Source organism: Schistocerca serialis, chromosome 6 (genome assembly GCF_023864345.2).
Source record: "Schistocerca serialis cubense isolate TAMUIC-IGC-003099 chromosome 6, iqSchSeri2.2, whole genome shotgun sequence".
Classification (NCBI taxonomy): Eukaryota; Metazoa; Arthropoda; class Insecta; order Orthoptera; family Acrididae; genus Schistocerca; species Schistocerca serialis.
Genome location: NC_064643.1, coordinates 442,559,218 through 442,585,809, shown reverse-complemented (window position 1 = coordinate 442,585,809; position 26,592 = coordinate 442,559,218). Strand labels below are relative to the sequence as shown.

Sequence of the window (26,592 nt, the reverse complement as noted above, 5' to 3'; positions counted from 1 at the left end):
CAGATCGGATGCTTACATATCTGTCACCTGTCAGAATCATCTCTGGACGTATTGGCTCCCATATCACTCCAACTGCACACACCCTGCACCATTACAGAGTCTCCACCAGCTTGAATAGTCCCCTGTTGACAGGCAGGGTCTGTGGATTCATGAGGTTATCTCCATACCCATAAGCATCCATTCACTCAATACAATTTGAAACAATACTCGTCCAACCAGGCAATATGTTTGCGGTGATCAACAGTCCTATGTCAGTGTTGACGGACCCAGGTGAGATGTAAAGCTTTGTGTTGTGCAGTCATCAAGGGTACACAAATGTGTCTTCAGTGCTGAACGCCCATATCGATGATGTTTCGTTGATTGGTTTGCAGTCTGACACTTGTTGACAGCCCAGCATTGAAATCTACAGCAATTTACAGAAGGGTGGCAATTCTGTCACGTTGAACAGTTCTCTTCAATTGTCGTTGGTCCCGCTCTTGAAAGATCATTTTCCGGCCATAGCAATCTCCTTTATGTTTTACTGGATTCCTGATTTTCATGGTACACTTGTGAAATGGTCGTACAGGAAAATCTCCACTTCATCGCTACCTCGAAGATGTTGTGACCCATCGCTCATGCGCCGACTATAACACCATGTTCAAACTCAAGTTAAATTGTGGTAACCTGCCACTGTAGCAGCAGTAACCAATCTAACAGCTGCACCAGACACTTGGCCAGCTACATATCTCTGTATTTGAATACATGTGCCTATACCAGTTTCTTTGGCAGTTCAATGTATAACAACACATACATGTGGTAAAAGAAAGTATATGCACACATACACAAGCACGTTACAACATAAAAAGCTGATTAGTGTTAACATTTCTTCCACTTCCTTAAATTTTTCTATAGTGTTATAACATTTTAAATATTTTGTGGTGATTGTTTCTATAGTTTATAAATATAGGAAAAGAACACATACCTGCATTAAGAGGACACACACACACACACACACACACACACACACACACACACACACACACACACACAAAACATAGAAGGAATTAGGAATTATCCTTAAGTCTTATGAACATAGGTTGGCTAGATTGCGTAGTGTTTGTTCCTATCATACCTCTGATGATTTTTTCTGTAGCTTGAACACTCTGAGGCGCTTTGATTTTTCAGCACCTCTGAAAATTATGCCATATGTAACAACTGATATAAAATGTACATGATAAACAATTTCCTCAACAGCTAAGTCAGTTACTTTGTTTAAAATTCTCATTGCATAAACAAAACTGTTTGATCACCTCACTAGGCAATTCATGTGATCAGTCCATGAACAGTTTTGTTTATACAGCGTGTCCCACTCAAAAGAGACCCCACAGACAAACATTTGCTTAAATTACACTTAAACACTTTGCATAAAAATCAGAAAATGAAATTAACATGTCATACCTTGTTCATGGGGAAATAAAGCTGAATAACAAAAGATGCTGCAAGTGACCACCCTCGACTTGTAAACACAGTTGAAGATGATGCTGCAGATTCTCGAATGTTGCTGCCAGAACCTCTGGAGTCACTGTCTGGTTTTCTCAGATGATGTTCTCTCGTAAATCTTCCAAGTTGTGTGGTTTGTTCCTATAGACCTTGCCTTTTAGGCCACCCCGGAGGAAAAAGTCAAGTGGTGTTAAATCAGGTGACGTTGGGGGCCACAGTCATTTTGAAATCACTCTCCGGTACTATAATGATTCGACCTCAGCCATGGTAACTCCAGACATGTGGCATGTGGTGCCATCTTGTTGGTACCAGCTGAGAATAAGTTCTTCATTGTCGAACTGGTTCACAAATTCCCAAAACATATCAACATTTCACCGTAAACTGCACTTGACACTATAGACAGAAAAAAAATTGGCCCTTAGATGCGATGCCATGATATTGCTCAAAACACACCAATCTTTTGTGAATGCAGGGGTTGCTTGCCAGTGCATGAGGACTTTCATTATACCACGGATATGTATTCTGAGATTTTACGTAGCTAGAGAGGTGGAACCATGCCTCACCACTAAACCATGTGTACTGCAATATTCTTGGTCTGTGAGCAATAAATTGCTGAAGTCAATGGCAAAATGTAATGCATTTGTCTTTGTCATTAACATTCAGTTCCTGAACAACAGTAAGCCTGTACGAATATATGCTACCTTTTTAGCAGTTCTGCGACATGCTCCATGACGTTCCACATTCCTGAAATAAATGTCAGACTGACTTAGCAGGAGAGGCCAACAGTTGTTGTTTCACATCAGTCACTCTTTCTTCCATTAATGGTGGCTGTTCCCTGCCTTGAAGATCCAACACAGTTCCATTGCTCTCCATCTTGTTCGCTAACTTTTGAATGCACCATTTAGGTAGTATATGCTGGTCACCAAACTGTTCAACAAACATTCACTGACATGTCTTAATGGAAACAGTAATCCAATATTGTTTTACAAGAAACATCTGTTCTTCGACAGAGTAATGATACATTGTCGCTAAACACTGAATGCTGAACTCAAGCCACAGCACTGTTGTGTCAATTGATGTTGCTGAGTGCAGTGTTGCCTCATCAAATGTCACAATTTGCACAGTGCAATTTTGGAGGAACTGCTACACATTTGTGGCGTCTCGTTTGAATGGGGCACCTTGCAGTAAATCCAAGAAGTTTAACAGAATCTGCAGTGACAAGTTCTCCACATCATAATTTAAATGTGTTATATATCCAACAGTATGTTTGGTTCTGAAATATACAATTTGTGTTTTGTAAGATTCAGTTTCATAGTATTATTATTTATCCAGTTTTCTTCAAGTTATTGAAATTTTTTTGCAGTATTCTGTACTAGCTCTTCATTGTTTTTATAGCAAACTACTGCTGCTGAGTTGTCTTCATACAGAATTGTTTCTGAAGTTATCTTAAATGACATGTTGTTTACATAATGCAGGAACAGTAACAAGCCTAGTATGGACCTCTAGGTTATGCCTGCTTGTGTTTCCATCCAACTAGACTGGGCTATCTCACCTTTTTGTTGTTTAACTGCCCTGCCTGTTGAACACTGTTTACCGGCACTACACTCATGGAGTATTCGATCGACAAATATGCTGGGAGAAACTGTCCTCTGTTTTCTATTTTTGAGTTAGGATGATAACCAGATTTTACATGGAAGCCATAAGCAGCCATTTTATGAAGCAGCAGTTTATGGTTTACCATATAGATTAGATTAGATTAGATTAGTACTTGTTCCGTAGATCATGAATACGACACTTCGTAATGATGTGGAACGTGTCAGGTTAATAAAAGGTATCTATGCAAGATACTACATTACACAAAATATTACACGACACTTAATATATATGTGGGGGTTAGGGATATTACGCACTTACTATATCCAAAAATTCATCTAATGAGTAGAAGGAGTTGTCATTAAGAAATTCTTTTAATTTCCTTTTAAATGCTATTTGGCTATCTGTCAGACTTTTGATGCTATTAGGTAAGTGACCAAAGACTTTTGTGGCAGCATAATTTACCCCCTTCTGAGCCAAAGTTAGATTTAACCTTGAGTAGTGAAGATCATCCTTTCTCCTAGTGTTGTAGCCACGTACACTGCTATTACTTTTGACTTTGTTTGGATTGTTAATAACAAATTTCATAAGTGAATACATATATTGTGAGGCTACAGTGAAGATCTCTAGCTCTTTAAATAAGTGTCTGCAGGATGATCGTGGATGAGCTCCAGCAATTATTCTGATTACATGCTTTTGTGCAATGAGCACTCTTTTACTAAATGATGAGTTACCCCAGAATATGATGCCATACGAAAGCAGAGAATGAAAATGGGTGTGGTAAGCTAATTTACTGAGATGTATATCGCCAAAATTTGCAATGACCCTAATAGCATAAGTAGCTGAACTCAAACGTTTCAGCACATCTTCAGTGTGTTTTTTTTCCAGTTCAACCCCTCATCAATGCATACATCTAGAATTTTTGAATATTCTACCTTAGCTACCGATTTCTGATCAAAGTATATATTTATTAATGATGTCATTCCATTTACTGTCTGGAACTGTATATACTGTGTTTTGTCAAAGTTTAATGAAAGGCCATTTGCAGAGAGCCACGTAATGATTTTCTGAAAAACATCGTTTACAATATCACTGGTTAATTCTTGTCTGTTGGGTGTGATAGCTATACTTGTATCATCAGCAAAATGAACCAGCTTTGCGTCTTTGTGAATATAGAATGGCAAGTCATTAATATACATTAAGAACAGCAGAGGACCCAAGACCGAACCTTGCGGCACTCCATTCTTGATTGTTTCCCAGTTTGAGAAATCGCCAGTTTTTTTTTTGCATATTACGTGAACTGCTTATTTCAACTTTCTGCACTCTTCCAGTTAGATATGATTTAAACCATTTGAGCACTGTCCCATTCATACCACAGCACTTGAGCCTATCTAGAAGTATTCCATGATTTACACAATCAAAAGCCTTTGAGAGATCAAATGCTTTAGAGAGATAAAAGGTGCTGGATACATACAGCAATGTTATCAAGGCATTTGCTCATTTTAGTGATCAGTTTGTTGATAGTGTGCACAGTACTTTGCCCCTTCTTAAATCCATATTGGTTATTAAGAATAAAGTTACATTTATTTTATTGCTTTTTTAATTGATTACATACTGTTTGCTCAACTATTTTAGAAAAAAGAATTGATAGTATACTGGGCAGAAATTTCCTGTCTTGTGGATAGATCAAACTTCTGCAGATTACAGCGTATGGGGACAGCAGCTCTCATCAAATGATTGAATTCTTATGTGGCATAGATGGTGTGCAATATTATCACATCCTGTTCTTACTATTTTTGTCAGAATTTCATCCCAGCCCACAGATTTATGATTTTTTTATGGAGTTTCATAATGTTAGCCATTTTATGGCAGGGTAAATGAACAAATTTAAATTCTCCAGATCTGTGTTGCATTATTTGTCCTCAGACAGAAGATAGACAAACTGAAGGCTGATACCAGTGTGTTGACACACAGAACTGTGTCAAGGAAGTGTCTTGCTGCTTTTAAGTGTTGCTGAGCAGTCGGGTCAGTGACTGACGGTGGTCGAATCCCATTTCCTGGTGCTCTGTCCTTTCTTCTAAGCCCTACTACAGTTCATCCCATTACGGTACACTGAAGTCTCTATTAGGGAGAGGAACTGTCTACTGATGTGACACAAGTAGAAATACGGTAGATGTCGATTTGGAAGCAATGGGGGATCCAGTATTACAGTCACAGTTTTACTGAGCTTTGGAAGAAGTGTAGTCAAATAAGGTGGAAGTCATGGATAACATTCCTTCACAATTTCTAAAATCATTGTGAAAATAGCAATCAAATTACAATTCAACTTAGTTTATAGAATTTGAGAGTGGGCATATACCTTCGGACTTCCAGAAAAGTATCATTTACACAATTCCAAAGATAACAAGGACAGCGCAGATTGAGAATCGTTGCACAGTCAGACTTAGTTGATGCAGTCAAGCTGCTGACAAGAATAATATGTCGAACAATGATAAAGAAAATTTAGGACCTGTTAGGTAGTGATCTGTTTAGCTTTAAGACATATAAAGGCACCAGAGAGGCATTGTGCTTGATAGTGGATGCAAGATCAAGAAAAATCTAGGCATCTTTGTAGTTGTTCACCTAGGAAAGTCATTCAGTTATGTACAATGGTGCAAGATGTTCAAAATTCTCAGAAAATTGGTACAAGCTTTAGTGCAAAATATATATAAATGTACAGTACTTATCAGATCTAAGAAGGAACGATAAGAATGAAAGACCAATAACAAAGTACTCTCATTACAAAGGGTGTAAGACTGGAACACAGTTTTCACCCCTATAATGTTCAGACTATACATCAGAGGAGGCAATGACAGAAACAAAATTTAGGTTCAGGAGGATGAAATATAAGTGACAAGATTTTCTGATGGTGTTGCTCTTCTGACAAGTGAAAGCGTGGAAGAATTATGGGAAATACTCAATCATTTGAAGAGTCCACTGCCACAGAATATGGATTGAGAGTAAACTGAAGAAAGAGGAAAGTAATTAGGAGAGCAGAAGTGAGATTAGTGAGTAACTTACCCTCAGAATTGGGGACAACGAAGTAGATGAAGTGAAGGAACTCTGCTACCGTGGAAGCAAAATAACACTTGACAAATAAAGCAAGGACATCATATAAAGCAGACTAGCACAGACAAAGAATGCATTCCTGACCCAAAGAAGGCTACTACTACAAGCCCAGACCTTAATTTGAGGACTTCGACACACAGGTCGCCGAAGTGGAGTCCACTCAAAAGACCTGCACCCGGCGAACGGTCTACCCGTTGGGAGGCCCAAGCCACATGATAGTTACATTTACATTTGAGGACAAATTTTTTGAAAAATTTAAGTATTGAGCACAGCATTGTAGGTAAGTGAAACATGGGCTGTGGGAAAGCCAGAACAGTATGACAGTACTGGGCACTACTCACTGTAGATTGAATGGTTAGCTCAAGCCCCACACATGCTATGGCATGAAAATATATGTATTTGTTGTAGTCAACACTCATCTTAATTGAGTGGCCCAGAGATGTAGCTGGTTTCAGAGTTTGGCCACGTTTTTCATCATAGGGTGCCAGCTCATACCTGTTGTAAACTCAATTTTCAAGCTGAAATAAAATATAAAAAAACAATGCAGGCAGGTATTGCAGTGAAACTTAAAAATATTGAAACACCCACTTTGATTTATAATTTGAACAAGTAGTTTATTTCTATTTTTCCATGAAAGTCTTCAATATAAAATGCAGTCTGAGGGGCTTTTATGTAAGGGTGGCCGTTAATAACTGATGCTACAACAGTTCACTATAAAATTCACATGTGATCAAGACACTCAGCAGTTTGTTTACAGTTCGCAGAATACACTGTTGTCTGCAGTCCTAATTGCGATCAACTTGGTCGTTTTCGAATGTCAAACGTCGTTTGCCTTTACAAATGTCTGCTTGTGTCTGTGTGGATGGATATGTGTGTGTATGCGAGTGTATACCTGTCCTTTTTTCCTTTTTCCCCCCCAGGGTAAGTCTTTCCGCTCCCGGGATTGGAATGACTCCTTACCCTCTCCCTTAAAACCCACATCCTTTCGTCTTTCCCTCTCCTTCCCTCTTTCCTGATGAAGCAACCGTTGGTTGCGAAAGCTTGAATTTTGTGTGTATTTTTGTGTTTGTTTGTGTGTCTATCAACCTGCCAGCGCTTTTGTTTGGTAAGTCATATCTTTTTAAAATACATACTTAATTACTCATGTACCTCTTTAAACTTTAGAATGCTGCCACTAGTTCGTCTCTTTAAATTTATTTATTACCAAAAACACAGTTTCTCTCAGTCGAATCCCATATTCCGACCTTTCATTCAAAAATTGCTCAATGCAGCTCTCCTAGCCGCATCCGTAAACACTTTGTTCTTATTAATCGGCCAAAGCATTACTGAGATATTAGCCTTTGAACTTTCATAAATTTACAACTTTTAAGACATCAATAACTTTTAAACTATTATATATTTTTGTGGTGTGTCTAGATAATTTAGTCCTGTTTTTATCAATTTATCTCTGGCATATAAATTTCTCCGGCATATAAATTTCTCCAGATGCGCAAACGTGGCCATATGCGCCTCTGCCAAGTGTCTGCTCGGATTTTTCCAAGGCTGCGTAAATGCAAGCTGCTCACCATGGCCCCATAGTAACCACCAGCCATGTGCTCTGCGGCAGGAAACTGCCACTCTAATATCCCAACACAGCATGTGCACTCGCAACAGGAGTGTCCGAAGTTATGTGGACTGGTAAGGTAAGGGATGAGGAGGTTCTTTACAGAATTGGTGAGGAAAGAAATTTGTGGAAAACACTGATTAGGGCAATGGACAGTATGACAGGACCATATGTTGTGAGATCAAGGAATAAGTCTCGTGGTACTAGAGGGAGCCATATAGTGTAAAACCATAGCGTAGTACATAGACTGGAATATATCCAACAAATACTTTGCGATGTTGGGGGTAAATGCCACTCTGAGACAAAGAGGTTGGCACATGAGAAAAATTATCATCATCCGTATCAAACCAGAGGACTGACAAAGATAATATTAATGATCCAACTACCAACTGCAACAGCAGAACTGACATTGTGAGTAACATTATTGAGCTTATCAATAATTACAGTTCTTCATCAGTTATGAAAAAGAAAGCATATAGATTATATGTGCTAGCATTGTTTTTTTTTTTCTTTTTAATACAATCCAATTAAATCTATCAAAGAATAGAGTGAAAGATGTATAATAGGATGAGGCTAGGGCAAAACATCTTTTTCCATTTGCTAGGATTTCATTTTATCTTTTCTCCCTGTGATAATCGTGACAAGTGTTGTTCACATGAATGTGAAATGTTGTTGCAATTAACACCATTATATTGCACCTCAGACACTTAGAATGTGTTATAAGAGTAATAAATGACAAAACATGTTGTATATTTATGCACAGAAATATAGTTTCTTCTTTACTATAATCTCAAATTGTACAGAGAGGTAGTGATCATGTTCTTTATTTTATAGCAACAACAAATTGAGGAACTGTCAGCTGACCTGAAAGATAGATTGACAAGGATAGAAGACTTAGAGTCAATGATAGAGAGTATGAAAGAAGATCAACCTAATAAAGAACGATTGTTGGCTGCTATCGAAAGTGATAAAGTTGCTGCTGCAAGGGCCGTTGCGCAGAATCAGAAATTGAAAGAACGGCTGGAAGAACTTGAAAATGGGTTTGTGACAATGGTTTGTATTGTTACTATATGTGAATGATAACCTGTGTAATATGTAAGGCTTTTTTTTTTAATACTTATTTGTAAATAACTGTTCGTATTGTGTATTTCAGAGCAATACTAAACTAGAACTGACAGAAAAACTGCAGTATGAGCAACACGTAAACAAAGAAAAGTGTGAACAAATCCTGGATTTGGAAAATGAGCTGAAAAACATAAGGTAATTATAATTTATGGTTATTGGTAAAGGGAAAGACATCAAACTTCACAATAAGTTGATTCCCATTTTGCTGTGAAACTTGTGAGTAGGCTCAAGATGCATGTGGAGGAAAGGAGTTTTAATATCACTGGGAGACCTTTTAATATCCATCTGTAAAAAACATACAATGCTTCTATGTTTAAAAAAAATCGTTAATACTGAAAAGACAGAGTATCACTACTGGGAGAAGTAATGGGGACATGGCTGTGTTCATTAACAACATACTGTGCCTCACCTCTTATATACATAGGGGACCAGGACTGTGTTCACCAAATGATTTGTTTTCTGAAAACTCAACTCATGGCCCCCCACCCTCACCCTCAATCTGCCTTTCAGTTCTCAGTGCCTTTAATGCAATACCTGAGACATATAACATTCTAAAGAGCTACTCCTGTACTTGCACCGAAGTTTGTATCAATCAGCCATATTCCATTTAACAGTAGAGGAAGGAATGGAAGAAACAATTACCAGAGAATATGAGCTTGGTAGTAGGAATGAGAGAGGAGAAAGACTAATTGAGGAGCGTTTACTCAAAGCTCGATATGTGCAAAAAATGTCAAAGTTGAGTTAGGCATGGTAATGGCATAGCGTTGACCTTTGACTCAGTTTTCACATTTATATGTGTCATTTAGACTCAATACATTGAAAGTAGCAGTTTTTATATGTTTTATTAGGAATAGTGATACTGACAGTGAATTCTAACCTCACTTGTATAAGTTTGAATAGTGCAACCTGTGATCGTTAACAGTTAAGCAAATGTAAAGTACGTGGTAAATTAGTATTACACTACAATATGTGAGTAACTTAGTGTTACAATACAACTTCTTAACCCTTCTTACATATGTTTTAGTTAGCAGAAAGCTAAAACTCACCTCACTGTCTGCTTAAATTCCTTAGCTTGTTGTGGGCTTTAGTGATCATATACTGTAAGCCCATCAGTTCCTATAGAGTAGAGTTTTGTATTTGTGCTTTACATTCTGAACTCTTATTGTTAGCTAAAGGTTTTGTTTTGTATCTGCATCTGTCAGTGTACAGTACTCAGTATTTACGTGAGTTAGTGTCATTAAGACTCGGTACATTTAAGGTAGCAATTTTTATAGTTTTATTAGGTCAATTTCGCATGTATGTAAACGCTTGTTTAAATTACAAATACGAAGGATAATCTAGTAGGTGCAGTGTACCATAGGTCACTGTTTAATTCATTAATAATATTCACTAGATAGCCCCTAGCAGTTTACTGTAGCTCACTGTGTTATTCTTTAAGTATTCACTAAATAGCCCCTAGCAGGAAAATAAGCATCAGATCTAGCTTCTACCATAAATTTTTATTTTCATTATTGAGTGTCTTTTCTGCCAACTAGAGTGTAGCTGTTAACCTTGTTTGGCAGTAGGTTTCCTTAAGTTTTTAAAATAGTAAATCAGCTGTTAGCTAGATGGATAAGGACTGTGTCTGTTGTGTGCGGATACAGGAGTAGTTGGCCACAGTCCAAACGCTGCTGGAAGCTTTGTTGGCCACAGTCAACAAGCTCCAGAGTGCCACCTTGAGGTGCGGTGGGGATGGGGTGTCTGGGGCAGCCTCTGCTGTACTAGATGTGCAGAAGGAGATGTCACAGCTCAGATGCGACTGAGCCAGCCGGCCCACACTCACCTCAGTGTGGGTGGGGGACTGTATCAAGGTCTCGAGCTTCAAGGCGGAGGCTGCATGGGGGACACAGGCTCCTGCCAAATCCCATGCACTTTGCTAGTAGATTCAGTGTGCTATCTGATGCTGGGGGGGGGGGGGGGGGGGGGGGGGGGGGGGGGGGGGGGGGCTGAGCCGAATCAGAATGCACCTTCTGCCAGGATAGTGGCCACTCCTTCAGCAAGGTCCGGAAAGGCATGTGGGAGTAGGGGTTTGTTAGTTATTGGGAGCTCCAATGTTAGACGGGTCATGGAGGGCCTCAGGAACATAGCAGCCAGGGTGGGGAAGAAGTCCAACATTCACTCAGTGTGCTTGCTGGGGGGGCCTTGTCCAGGATGTGCAAGAGGCTCTTCTGGTAGCTATAGAGCGTGCGGGTTGCAGCCAGCTGCAGATTGTTGCAAATGTCGGCACCAACAATGCTGTTGTCGGGGTTCCGAGGAATCCTTGGGTCCTTTCGACAGCTGGCTAAATTGGCGAAGGCGGCCTCCATCTCTCAAGGAGTGGAAGCCAAGCTGATAATGTGCAGCATCGTGCCCAAAGTGGACCGGGGTCCTCTGGTTTGGAGTCGAGTGGAGAATCTAAACCAGAGGTTATGTCGACTCTCTGACAAAAAGGGTTGTAGATTCCTTGACCTACGCTAGGCGGTGGAAGGTTGTAGGATGCCCCTCGATAGATCAGGGGTGCACTACACACAGGAAGCAGCTACATGGGTAGCACAGTACTTGTGGTGTGCACATGGGGGTTTTTTACATTAGGTTCCTCCCCACGAGAAACAAACCGTTGGCCTGAAAAATTACCAGTTCATGTCACTATTATGAGTGTGCCAACTGTAAAAATTGTTTGTTTGCCTAAACAGGTCATTCCAAAGGATTTAAATATGCTTAATCTCATGTTAGTAAACTACTGAAGTGTGTCTAACGAGATCCCCGAGTTACTCTCCGAAATAAAATGTAGCAATGCCAATATTGTATTAGGTACCTGATTCAGGAAGAGCTTACATCAACCTGAAACACAAAGGAAAAAGTGTGAAAAGGAACCTATCATTAAATGCAATCGTGGACCTGAGGTTTCACGATCAGAAGCTAAAGGAATGAAAGAATGCAAAAGCTGCTGGATTCTGCTATGACGCTACTTCCCACATTCATCATCATGTGGCATCATTAAATAAAATGGATCCAGATATGTTTCTATTAAAATTTCTGAATATTTCTTTACCTCAGTGCAGAGTAACGGACACCCAGAGTGAAAAAAGTAAGAAAACAGTGTCGATGCTATATACCATTAGAAGAGAGAATGGTGAAGTAGTGCCTGTTAGTCATGCCCTTTTCCAAGGGGTATCTGGCATGTCCATGAAGGAGGAAGGTTACCAGAGTAAAGGAGAGATGGCGACAGAACAGAAGGGATCTTAAGGAGATAACTGGTTATAAATGCAGAGAGAACCAACATGGAAGAGGGAATTTTACAAGAGGTTATTTGCCATCAGATCTCCCAGTGAGTAAAAGGTTCAAGAGGTTCTGTGAACAAAAAGAAAAAAAATCTAAGACTAAAACAATGCTCCTTATAAAAATACAAGCAAGTATTTTACAAACATATCCTTGTATCATTCAGGACACCTCATACCTATACCTGCTCCACTTGTAAGTTTGGTTTAATGGTTGTAAAAGCAGAAACATGTCTACCACATAAGAATGAACTACGAACTAGACACATGTTGTATAATCTCGTGCAAAGTGATTTATGATATAATGAAGGTAGATAATCCAACTTTCATTAAGATTTAGTATGACTTGCAGTAAAATCAGGCTATTCCAAAATTATCAGTCACTGAGGTTTTGTGCCCAATACAATCTGTGCATCATGATCAACAAAAAAAGGAAAGCATCTTTTTGTACACCTGGTTGGGGACAGAATCCTCAGGAGGATGCAGTGAAGTTGCTTTGGCTTTGCTGGGCTTCCTTTGTGACTTGTATTTTAAAAAAATCACCAGTACTATACATCTAATCTTAAGATTCTTAAACAAAAAAAAAAAACCTTGTATGATGGACGATGCTTAAAGCGTTCTTGGAAGGGGAAAAAAAAAGAAACTCATCACTTCTTCCCTGTTCATGACCAGAGTGACATGCTATTGAATGCAGATAGAACTGAAAATCTTAACAGAAAAAAAGAAAGCATCTTGTCTCCTGAAGAATATTATGATATTTTAGAAGAGCATGATACTCTCACAGTACTAAACACAGACTGGACTGTTAAAAATGTAAAAGTTAGTGCACAGAAAATACTAAAATGTAAGCTGCCTTTCAAAATGAACAGCCAGTGCGTCATCTCACACAAGAAAGCAAAAAAATATTAATGTGTCAGTAAGTGATACATACTCTGGAGGACGACGGTTCAATCCCGCGTCCGGCCATCCTGATTTAGGTTTTCCGTGATTTCCCTAAATCACTCCAGGCAAATGCCGGGATGGTTCCTCTGAAAGGGCACGGCCGAATTCCTTCCCCATCCTTCCCTAATCCGATGAGACCGATGACCTCGCTGTCTGGTCTCCTTCCCCGAAACCAACCAACCAACTATACTCTAGAGGCTCTAACAACCCTACCACAACAAAGGTCAGAATTTAATAACGATTGTGGTGTTGCTCACGCTGCTAAATACTGCATTTTCGGGCAACAACTAAGTTGTTATGTGGCAGGTGTTATTAGAGCACAGTTAATAAAGGCATTTCATGTAATAATGAAAAAAAAACTAGGCACTCATCTTTTCGTATTTCCAACGCTGGTCTCGTTGTAAAATCATGGCTCAATCGTTGAAAATCTAGGTGGTTATGACTCCAAGCTCAGATGCAAAGAGGCCTAGGTTTTATTCTGCTATATTCAAAAGTTTTGTAGATGTGCTTCACAAATCATTCTTGAAGATTACACTTTTGCTGGACAATGGTGATGTAAAAAAATAATCAGCACTCCGAATTTAAGTTACACTTCCTTTTAATTGCTTTTATTGCAATATCACATGACACACAAACATCACTTCACAATACAAAACATGCTTGAAAACATCTTCCCCACATTTTATAAGCCAACTACAATATGCATCTTTCCAACATGACGTCCAAGACTTAACCCTCTCAAGGTCCAACTCTCTAACAACTCAACAACTAACTAACTATCGCTTACGCGCCCAAAAATCAGAGTTACAAGTACGTCAAAGATCATAGTGACAAAAAAAAACACATAAGAATAATATCATTGCAATATAAACATATCGATGTATCACAAATGAAATCAAATCTGCATGTTGTCTCAGAAATATGTTAAGTAGTTAACAGAAAAACAGTAGAATATTACTGGTATCGAGAGGTTCAGATGACGTGCCGAAATGGTTACGTAATTCTAGTACCGTTACAAGACCCAGTGTAAGTTGACACCCTGGGACGAAAGAAACCATGCCATCCAACAGTACTAACATCCACCCTTATACCAAAGCAAAATATGATAAGCAAAGAAAAGAAGAAAGACGTGTATTTTGAAAGTCCAGATGGTGCAAAGGAGTTTAACAAAGATGTCCTAAATGGATAATGTATAGATGTAAGAGGCTTGACAGTGACAGTGTGATTGTAGCATACAACACTTTCTTGTTATTCTTTTCACACTTCATGTAGGATTGATATTAATGATATAAGCTAAACAATTATGTTAAAATAATTATCATTGTTGTGTTGTATTGTGCCATTGTATTTCTGTTATTAAGGTTTGTATTCTCAATAAAGTGAAAAACTATAAATTAAAAAAATGCTGAATGTAGTAATAGATGCAAAAATAGACATTTAACAACAATGCAGCCGTATTGTAAACACTACAGCACATAAAAAATTAGTTTTTGAAAAAATACATGGAATTAAAGAAGGCAACATAACTGATACCAGCAATAATTATAAGTATTTATTGACTTTTGAAAAAAAAAAGTGGAAAATTTGCATCTTAATTTATTGTTATAAAAATCAAATTTTAATATGTTTCATTACAATACTGTCAGTGAGATCCAGCAGTCATGTAAAAATTCAAATGCTGAAACACATCTATTCAGGTGAAAATGGAAACACTCATTTTATGAAAAACTGTATCTGTTGCATTTATCGAGTTTTGAAAAAATGTTCCTCAATTGAGTTCTGCAGTAAATTTTAGCTGTTAATAGAGCAAAAACTTTATCCAAAAACCACAAGCGGAGGAGGTATACTTGTACCTGGGAACATTCCAACTGGATTACATCATGGTCTGAAAGAGATCCTGGATCCATTATTGTATTGTAACATGTACCCAGGAGCAGACTTATATTGAGATCGGAGTTTAGTAATGAAGAGTAGACTGAAATTTAAGAGAATTGTTTAGTAGAATCAATGAGTAAAAAAGTGGGATAGTTAAGTACTTGAGGAATGACTAGATGCGTTTGAAGTTCTGTAAGCTGTACACACTGCGATAATGAAAACCACAGCAGGCATTTCAGTTCAAGAGGAATGGAGATGACAGGCGTGGTGCAAGGAAGGTATCAGCAAAGAAACGTTGGTAATGATAATTCCACTGGTAGACAAAAAAAGGAAGTTCAAGAATATTGATGGGAAATATCAATACAGCAATACGTCGCTAAGGATTGAAATAAATAGGTAATGCAGGGACGCTTAGGTGAAATGGTTGCTGGAAAAATGTGAAGAAATAGAAAAAGAAATGGCAACTAGAAGGACTGATTCAGTGAAGTTAAAAGCAAAGGTGGTACCATTAACAGTGCAGTTGGAATTCCTCTACTAAACACAGAGGACTGTATAGGTAGAAAGAGTACATTAAAAGGTCTTGTTTGATGACATGATAGAAGTAGAAATGGAAGTTGATTTGGAAGACAGGGGATCCAGTGTAAGTCAGAGTTTAACAGAGTTCTGGATGCCTTTCAGTCAAATAATCCAGAAGGGACAAATTACAGTCCTTTAGCATTTGTAAAATCATTGGCGAAAGTGAAAATGAGCCAACTACTCCGGTTGTTGTGTAGAAAATGACAGGAGACATACTATCTGACTTTTGGAAAAATATCGTCCACAGAGTCCGAAAGACAGCAAGAGCAGATCAGTGCAAGAACTGTTATACATTCAGCTTAACACCTCATACATCCAGGGTGTGTACACCCCAGGACTTCTGGGAAAAACCGGGGAATTTTTTCATCTGGGAGAAAACCGGGAAAAACATGGGAATTTTTTTGAAATTTCGGGAATTTTTCATTGTTCTAGTTTTCAATTAAATTTTTGTAATTTTAACTGATAAGCACTGATACTCTAATAAAAAATATTACTGTTTTTCGCTACTGCTGAGTAGACTACAACAATAAAATATAAACAATAAAAAATTTTAAACTTAAAGTTGGAAAGGAAATGAGTCTTTTACAACAAAACGCACGTTTGTTTGAGTTGCCAGTGGGCTCATGCCCATATGCAGATGAGTCGTGCATCAGCAGTAGCAACAAGCAGCCAGATGCTACTGGCAAAAATTTTTCTGGTGCACCCAAGGGGTAGTTCTAATGTTCCACTTGATTCTGAAAGCAAGACTGAAGAAAAATCAAGACACATTCATAGGATCTGTTGACTTAAAAAATAGCATTTGACAATGTAAAACGGTTCAATTTATTCAAAATACAGAGAAAAGTAGGAGTGATCTACAGAAAAGGATGGGTAATATACAATATGTATAGGAACTAAGAGGGAAGAATAAGAAAGGAAGACAACAAATTGCATGGATTAAAAAGAGTTTAAGATACAGATGCAGCCTGTAGGTGCTACTGTTCACTATCTGCATTGCAGAGAAAATAAAATAAAAGTCTTTTTATATCCTGTGTAGCATTGGTAGAGACTGTTTCTCATCTCTTGCTCCGATGGGAACACAGAACCATAGAAAACAAACACACATTCCTGTAAGTCTGCAATAGACTTGAGTTCACGAAGTGAACATAGCATAACAAGTCCAGGACATAGCAGAGTTGGCGTAGCATTGCAACAGTTCCAGATCAGTAACCACTCAAGACCAGAAACAAACTAAGTCATCTTGTGTTGTAATGGCTACCGAAACGGTCGCAGGGTTATAGTGACACAAACGCGGTGGGACCTGCGGAGCGGCCCGTGAACAACAACACAACGGGAGAGGACGGACACGACCAACGAAGGACCTTACGACACAAAACAAGAACAGACAACAGAGTCACAAACCAAACAAGACAACCACGTCCACTCATAAAGCGACACAAAAGTCAATATGCTGTCTAATGCGAGGCGATATGTCCTGAGACGCACGCGAGGTTAGACTGGCAGGCTGAGCGACAGCCAGGCGCTTAAGTACATGATTGGGGACGCCGCTATTGGCTGCTGCAACCATGTGTTCCACTGTGGTGCCCTCACTCCAAATGTGGGCCAGGAGGCATGCGCTGCCACAGCTTACGGCGCGATGGTACAGAGACCTCTATGGGTCTTCGATGTCCATGATGTCTGGCGGGGATTCAAATTCCGCGGTGCGCGGTACCAGATCTTGGCTGTGCATTGGCGCAATATGAACAGCTATAAAGTACAACAAGGAGTGAACCTGGGTCACACGATCAGCGGCCGTCAGTCACCACCAGGTGGCGCCACATGACGCACATATATTGGCGGTGGCTTCCCTTCCAATGGCTGCCTGTAGACACTGCTTACTGCATTAGTACCTTTCACTAAAAAGATTTGCTAATATATTCCAATCCTCAGTGAAAATGATGAAGAATGACAGGAGCTATGAATGGAATGATTAGTACGATGAATACAGAATATGGGCTGAGGGTAAACTGAAGAAAGACTAAAGTAATGAGGTTAATTATAAATTTAACCTCAAAATTTGTGACTGTGGAGTACATGAAATGATGGAATACTACTGCCTTGGAAGCAAAACAACACACAATGGATAAAGCAGGGAATATTAAACATAAGCCATAATGTGAGGAAGAACATTCTTAGAATATACATTTGGGGCACAGTGTTGTGTGTTAGTGAAACTGTGGAAAGACAGGGAAAGAAGAAAACTGAAGTAGTCAAGATGTGATCCTATAGGAGGATGTTGAAAATTAGGTGGTCTAATAAGGTAAGGAATGAGGTATTTTCCACAGTATCATTAATAAAGCTACATATGGCAAACACTGACAGTAAAAAGGGACAGCATGGTAAGACATATTTTAAGACATCAAGGAATAACTTCCATGATACTAGAGGGTAAAAACTGGAGGGGAAGTCTGATTGAAATCTGTGCAGCAAATAATTGAGGATGTATGGCACTTTGAGATGAAGAAGGTGATGAGAGAGAAATTCATTGCAGGCTGCATAAAGCCATTCAAAAAACTGATGACTACAAAAAAAATCTGCTGTACTATTTCTCTGTTTTGTGATTAATAAGCAGCCTCTTCTGTCATCTTTAGTCAGAACATTTGAGACTGTGATTGCAGTCTCCTTCTGTATTTAAAATAGTAATGAGATAACTTACTTAGTAATCTATGTTTTGTCATCTAAAATTTTGTAACAGTATTCATTGTCTTTCAGGCAGCAGCTACAGGAGAAAGAAGCTGCATTACAGCAACTTGAAAGTAAGCTAGTACAGCCTGAGGAAAATGTATCTGATGAACATGATGATGCTGAAGTTAAGCAAAATGAGCAGTACAGTTTGCTAAATCAAGAACTTACAGAGGCAAAAGTAAGTTACTTCTGATTTGTTTCAGATTATGTAACAGTTACTGTGTGTGGTCATGATGATATTTTTCTGAGCAACATTTGCCCAGTTAATACTATATGCAAACATTTATTCTGAGTTAAAGTTATCAATTTAATATTTTCTTTAAAGGCTGTTATTGAGCAATTAAAGTTGCAAAACTCAGAATTACGTGTTATTATGGAACAACAAAAGAGTCCGCCAGATGCTGCATCTGTTCACACTGACAAAGTCATTTCATCTCTCTCTGCGAGTATCCAACAGTTGGAGGCAGAGCGAGATAGTTTATTATCTCAGCTACAACAGGCCAAACAGAATAGCTCAGGTTAGTATTTGTTTTTACCATGTAGTAAGTTTCATTCATAAGACCCCCAAAATTTTAATAATGTTTCAGAGGGCAGGCTACCTATGTGATTTAAGGCAGTGTGATGTGGCAAATTTATGGATGATAAGTACTTACAAATTTTGGATAATATATACACACAAGCTTTAGGTTTTGTGCCTCAAGTGGAGGAAGGCAGAAAATAGACTTAAAAAATGTATCTTACAGTGTGGCAAGTGAAGGCAAGAATAAGTATTTGCACACAGTCAGACAATGTAGCACAAAAGGGAAAACCAACTGAAAAAATAATAATGAACAGAGAGTAATAAAAAAGAGAGGAAGATACCTAAGGAAAAATGGGCAGGATAACAAAAGCTTTTAGAATTTAAAAGCCCCACAATTATCCTGACTAGTCTTTCCTAATCTCTACCTTCTTGTATCTGCTCTCATTATAGTTTTCTGGCACTGAGTCTCCATTGTTTTATGTTATTATTCCATTCTTACCTTTTACTGTCTTCACATTAAGTAAGTAAAACCAACCTCAATCCATGGATGGTTTGAACACAAAGTGCTTTCCTGGGCTCCGTCCTATTGAGAGTGCAAGTGATTATCTTTCTTTTCCTTCAACTTTCAAACTGACATAACCAAACACATATGAGTAGCAACAATTTAATGTTGACTAGGGTCTTTGGTGCAACTTGGTATTTTTCACACTGTCTGAGATGAAAGAAGTGGCAGGTGACAGAAAAGACCACTATGACTGACTGGGGATTGAACCTGCACTTTTGGATTTATATTCTAGTACTTAACCACTCAAAAAAGGAGCCTTCTTCAGAAGGACAGTTTCAAATAATCCACAGAAAATTTTAAAGGGAAGGTGTCAACACTAAGAGTTCAAAAGATAGTTTGCTGTTAAATGCAAAAGAGAGTGTGAATAGGTGGAAGTGATGTATTGAATGCCTCTGTGAGGGAGAGAAACTGCCTGCTGATGTGATAGAACAAGGTATGGGTGTAAATTTGCAGAACATACGTAATCCAGTAGGGTCATTCTTTGTCAAGGGGACCAAGTATCCGCACTTGACCGTCTCCAATCTAATGAAATTTGGTGTGAATGTTCCATATGGTCTTTAATGACTATATACCAAATTTCAGTCTACAATCTTCAGTGGTTGAATTTTTAAGGTCTTGTAAAGAGAGGCTACCCATTTCCATATCACATATAAAGGTGCAAATGTGCCAGATTTGCTAGGCTTTTTTAAAAGTTCTAGCAGAAATTTGGTCATTTGCTTCACTATAAAAAGACAACTTTTTAGGTGAATCACGCCATGGCAAAAATTAGGCATTTGGTCACCTAAATATGGATATAAGCCTCTAAAGTAACTAAAAAATTTGTTGCTCTATTCTGAAAGCTACTCTGCTACTTTCTACATGAACCAATCATCCGAAAACTTTAGGCGATTGCTTCTACCTATGATGTCTATATATGGATCACATTGGATGCCTAGATGAAAAGATGTGCATTTCCAAAGTTACCCAAAATTTTCTACGTGCAAATTTTAGGGTATTTTTGGGGGGAAAACATTCAACTGTGTCTTGTTCAATCCTTTTCTTCTTGCCAGAGCTAGAAAGAGCATGCTTTATGCTTTGAAAGCTATATTGTTTAATTTATGGAACTTGAATTTTTCAAACCTTAATTTAACACGTGCCATAAAAACAAGTATAATGTACAACACAGCAAATTTGCAAAACAAAAATACTAAAGAGTCAGTTCCATTATTGGTTAAAAAGTTCTACAATTTTGTCAAAGGCAGATTGTTGATAACTGTATAGTCTTCCTAATGATGATGTTGATGGTGCTTCTTAAAGTCATGAAAATATGTTGTTCAGGAATCCAGCAGGTGTCTTTAGCAGTTGGCCAGTGGAAGGAATTAACAGAACTGTGTTGGTGCATAAAGCTGTTGAGGACATCTTGTTGTTCAAGTGAAACTTCACACGTTTTCAACCCACCAAAAATTGTCATACATGCGTGCAACATTCTGTCCTAGTTGTAAACTTGCAATTGAGATTGCTGGAATTTCTTCATCCACTTCGAAGGCATTAACAGTGCATGCTGTAGCATCATAGGAAACCCTTCTTACCCTGAGCTGATTACAATTAATTGGCTTAAATCTATGATTTTCTCTTGTTTCGATTCAGCAGTACTGCCAAAATCCTTTTTGTGCCAACATAAATTTTTGAAATTCTTATATTGAATGCTGGACAATCACTAAAGTAATAAATATTCTTACTAGTTTCAATCTTTGTCTTTGAATATGCAATTAATTTTATTTGAAAGGCACAGACAACAATGTTATTATGACAGAGACAGTCATTGATCATATAAATGCTAGTACTCTGGGGCATTCTTTGCCACCAAAATAGACAACAAATGTATGTAATGTGGCCTGACTATTCACCCAATGAAATCCTTGCACAGTATCTTGATGATCAAATGAATAATTCTCAGCAGAATCCATCAATATAATTAATTCATTTTCTGCAAGATTTCTTTTTAGCTGCTTAAGGTATAAAATTTGGTGTTTCGACACAAGATGGTGGCTTCTTAAACCGGTAATTTTCAAAATCGATGCCTCCAAGAAATCTTCCATTGTTTGTTCAGTGTCATAGTCTTTATAAGCATCTTCAAGAAAAGCCTGAAGTAGCATTTTTTCTGGACATTCCTCACAACTTTTCAGCATACACTCTTTTGATTACAAACTGCATGCAGTTTTTTCATCAAATCCTTGTACTTATCTCGCATGGAAATTGGTGAAGCCAACATAATTCGATATTTTAATGAATTGCACATACACACGTGATCCAGAAGCACCAACTGCAGTACACCATTTCAGCCAGAGCTCACAAAATTTTGAGAAGTTCAGTTGATTTCCATATTGCAAAAAATAAGCAAGGAACATTTCTTTCAAGTTACAAAGGAGCAGGCATTTCTGCTTATGAATCTTTTCCCCATTTATTCTTACTGCAACCCAATCCTTTTTGCCTGGACATCAATGAGGAAACTCAACATCTTAAAAAAAAAAAGAGGACATCTCCCAATCATAGTTTCCTAGCCGCCATCACCATTTTAGTTAAAACAACAAATTCTTTAGCCATTTTTTCAATAGTCCAGCTGTTTGAGAACAGAGTCAAAATTTGATCTTTAATACAATTGCTTGAAGTCTGAAGTTTAATCTTAAATTTCTCAATTAAGATGCCCATATCTTTACATTTTTGGCACTCTTCCATTTGTATTTAAGCAATATCTGCTAAAGCTACAGCATTCACAGTTAATGCATTCGAAGTGGATTAAGTAATTCCAGCAATCTCAATTTCAAGTTTACAACCAGGACAGTATTTTGCAAGTATGTATGACAATTTTTAGTGGGTTGGAAATGTGTGTGATGTTTCACTTGAACAACAAGATGTCATCATCAGCATTATGCACACACATGGTTCTGCTTGTTCCCTCCAGTGGCCAACTGCTAAAGACACCTGATGGATTCCTGAACAACATATTTTTGTGACTTTAGAAGCACCACCAAGATCATCATCAGGAAGACTATACAGTTATCCACAATCTGTGCTTGACAAAATAGTAGAACTTTTTAACCAATAGTGAAACTGACATTTTAGTATTTTTGCCGTGCAAATTTGCTGTATTGTGCATTATACTTGTTTTTATGGCATGTATTAAATTAATGTTTGAAACTATATATAAAAACAAATATGAGGTGACTTACCAAACGAAAGCGCTGGCAGGTCGATAGACACACAAACAAACACAAACATACACACAAAATTCAAGCTTTCGCAACAAACTGTTGCCTTATCAGGAAAGAGGGAAGGAGAGGGAAAGACGAAAGGAAGTGGGTTTTAAGGGAGAGGGTAAGGAGTCATTCCAATCCCGGGAGCGGAAAGACTTACCTTAGGGGGAAAAAGGACAGGTATACACTCGCGCGCACACACACACACATATCCATCCACACATACAGACACAAGCAGACATATTTAAAGACAAAGAGTTTGGGCAGAGATGTCAGTCGAGGCGGAAGTGTAGAGGCAAAGAAGTTGTTGAAAGACAGGTGAGTATGAGTGGCAGCAACTTGAAATTAGCGGAGATTGAGGCCTGGCGGATAACGAGAAGAGGATATACTGAAGGGCAAGTTCCCATCTCCGGAGTTCGGATAGGTTGGTGTTGGTGGGAAGTATCCAGATAACCCGGATGGTGTAACACTGTGCCAAGATGTGCTGGCTGTGCACCAAGGCATGTTTAGCCACAGGGTGATCCTCATTACCAACAAACACTGTCTGCCTGTGTCCATTCATGCGAATGGACAGTTTGTTGCTGGTCATTCCCACATAGAATGCATCACAGTGTAGGCAGGTCAGTTGGTAAATCACGTGGGTGCTTTCACACGTGGCTCTGCCTTTGATCGTGTACACCTTCCAGGTTACAGGACTGGAGTAGGTGGTGGTGGGAGGGTGCATGGGACAGGTTTTGCACCGGGGGCAGTTACAAGGATAGGAGCCAGAGGGTAGGGAAGATGGTTTGGGGATTTCATAACCTGTTAGTTCATCTCTGTGATGTCAGACATATGCGTGAAGTGGTCAACTTGGCCACTAATTGCTTCGATGATAAACATAAACTTACCTTACTAATGGGTGCTTTCAGCACCAACCTCTGTATTACTAAACATATAGATCCAAAAGTGGCACTATACTTCCAGCATGTTAATGAATTTGTGTTACAGAATGATGATGCTAGCATTGTCAAAGATCTCTTATGTGCACGGTAATTTCCCTCCCTCCCTACCTTCCTTCCCTCCTTCCTCTTACTATTAATGATGTGGATGGGGCATTTGGACTTTGGATGCAAATAGAAGCTGTGGGGAATGGCATTCTTCAGGGATATAGTAGTATTTTATTTGATGCCGCAGCATGTAGAATCTCATTTCATAGTACTTATGAGCAGCACTATGTACATATTTCAGGCATGTAATATTATTTAATTACTCTTTGAAAATAAACTATTTATTAACATTCCATATAATTGGGTAGATAAAAAATCTACTCACACATGTAAAAAATATTTAAGTTTGCAAGCTTTTGGAACCAGTGGCTCCTCCTCCTGGCAGAACGGTTGAAGTGGAAGGAAGAGTGGTGATGGAAAAGGATTGGTGAGGTTTAGGAAGAGAGGTAGATTTCAGAAAAGTCACTCCGAACCCCAGGTCTGGGAAGACTTATCGGATGGGGTGAGAAAGAAGGAATTAATCTGTATGTAACATATTTCTTTGTGCTCCTATAGGTTACATATGCACCACATTTAATTCATTTATCATACTTCATTAATTTCACCACAACCATTATCTTACACAGCTGTAAACTTAGTTACTTAAATGAGTTAAAAAGATTCTTACCATTAGTCAATAAGCTCCACATGTCTTTATTTTCAGTCTATAATTACAGCATATTAACATCAGACTTTAGATTTCAATCAGTAATGAGACTGAATAAATAGCTGATGTCAGTAGTCAGTATACAGTAGTCCTACCTTGAAAAGCAGTACACAAACATTGATGTGGCAGGCAGTTATTGATTATGAAACATTACCAGTTTCAAACTGCATGCTTCTCCTGTATTACTTATTAAAGATCATATATCAGTGTCTTGCCAAATTTTTTAATCCTTATCTCCAAGTAAGTTAAGGATCCTCTGTTGGAATATTTTGATCCTAAAGTTTTGAGCATCCTGTGTTAAAAACTTTAAAATGTACAGTATATTGGATGGAAGTTTTCATTAGTGGAATTATGTTGAATAACAAATTATTAGGATTTGACATTGTATCTTGTAGCTAGAGATTATGCAAATATTCACTTACAGATAACAGCCAGGCAGATGTGCCGACAATGCTGCATGAAGATCCAGTAGAAATGAAAGAAGCAATGGAGAAACTCCAGGAAAAATTCAAGAAAACCATGGAAGAAGTTGCTGAACTCTCTGAAGAAAAACAGAGACTTGAACATTTGGTTCTGCAGTTGCAAGGCGAAACGGAAACCATAGGTATAATAAGAAAAGATTTTGTTAGAGTTTTATTATCTGGTATTGGATTTTTGTAGCTGATGTGTCACTTCACATGCAGGAGAATACATTGCTCTGTATCAAGTGCAGCGGAATATTCTGCGACAGAGAGCTAAAGAAAATGATGAACAGTTGGCTCGAGTATCCAGAGACAGAGAAGAAATGAAAATGAAACTTCAAGAGCTGAGTGCACTTGTGAGAAACTTGGTGTCAGAAAAAGAAAGTTCACCAGAAAATATTGATGTTCACATAGCTGAAAGTAAAGTGACACCTGTTTTTCACCAAGATGAAGCAGTTGTAGGTAAGAACATGACTTGATGAATTTCTCTGTGCCTATACATTCTAACTGTTTAATAGGTTCTAAAATGCTGAAAAAATACTTTTTAAATACATGGTTGATATTTCATTTTTTAAAAATAAATTCAACTTATGCTGCATTGATTCTGTGTCTACAGATATTAGTATTCCATCTGAGAGTGAAAGTCATCATCATGAAGTGGAAAAATCTGATGGTCCCGCCTTGCAAGAGAATGTGATGAATAAGGAAGCCACAGCTGAAAAAATTATAGCATTACTGTCTGAGATAGGAAGCAGTAATCTTGTGGATCCACAAACCACTGAAAACTTCCATCCGTGTCCATGGTGTTCTGGAAGACTCTTGACAGTTTGAAGTAGTATTCATAGTAATACTAAATTTTTTACTATAGACAGATCATCTGCATATCTGTATTTTGAGGATACTGCTGCTAATGATTATTTGTAAGTTAAAGTCTCATAATGAGATTAAATTGCAAAAAAAGTAGCAGTGTAAAGGTGAGAGACTGCAAATATGCTTCACTGAAGTTGTTTGGTAAGATTCCATTCCATATAATGTAGCTTACATTAGCTCTGTGAAGCAGCTCTCTCAGGTATCTGTAATACAATATATAAGGCCTCCTCACATCTTTCTTGTGAAGTGAGAACACAACAACATAATTCTGATAGCCAATTTTTGTGCCTGTAAAATTACGTAAAGTATATTTATCATCATTTTTAACCACATGATGCTGTTGTATCATCAAGGCAAGAATGGTTGAAAGCTGCATAAATCTAATAATGATATGTTTATTTTTGCTTGAAGTTTTTGTAAAAAGTATTCTTAATATTAATTTTGTGCAGATGTAACATAGTTTTGTGTATATATGTAACATCTGTAAATTGTAAATAAAGTTAACTAAAATTACTTTTCACTGTCTTACACTTGCAAAGAAGAAACTGTTGATATGAATTACTTTTGTAATATTTATAAAAGAAAATACATGGACATTGAATTTAAATTTTAATTGTGTAATGTTTGTCTTTAATTATTATTCTTATCATGAAATAACATAAATACCTCAGCAGTGTGTGAGAAAAAAATTCCACTGAAATTGTTCATCAGATCAACTTAAATTAACCCTACCAACAACATTTGGCAGAAATCACACAGACCAGTATGGCCATTTATTCATATATAATTGCAGATCTTTCATTGAAGTCTAAACAGTCCTTTTTCTATATTGTAACAATTAACAAGAGTTCAAATTTCAGTGGTGAATTTTCAAAATTCAGACTGTGAAGCTTCCATATAGGTCATAAAGAAGACATTATCACTTTAATA

At 38.0% G+C, this 26,592-nt stretch overlaps 1 protein-coding gene across 1 annotated transcript in view; it reads left to right on the top strand.

Moving 5' to 3' along the window:
- Positions 1-26,269, top strand: part of LOC126483643 (golgin subfamily A member 2-like) — a 109,836-nt gene extending 83,567 nt beyond the window's left edge. Inside the window, exons 8-14 of the mRNA XM_050106700.1 lie at positions 8,618-8,836; positions 8,937-9,043; positions 18,349-18,499; positions 18,647-18,839; positions 24,756-24,935; positions 25,015-25,254; positions 25,409-26,269. Of these exons, the coding sequence (XP_049962657.1) occupies positions 8,618-8,836; positions 8,937-9,043; positions 18,349-18,499; positions 18,647-18,839; positions 24,756-24,935; positions 25,015-25,254; positions 25,409-25,623 (1,305 nt within the window). The 3' untranslated portion in view covers positions 25,624-26,269. The remainder of the gene's footprint in view (positions 1-8,617; positions 8,837-8,936; positions 9,044-18,348; positions 18,500-18,646; positions 18,840-24,755; positions 24,936-25,014; positions 25,255-25,408) is intronic.
- Positions 26,270-26,592: the final 323 nt, after the last annotated feature.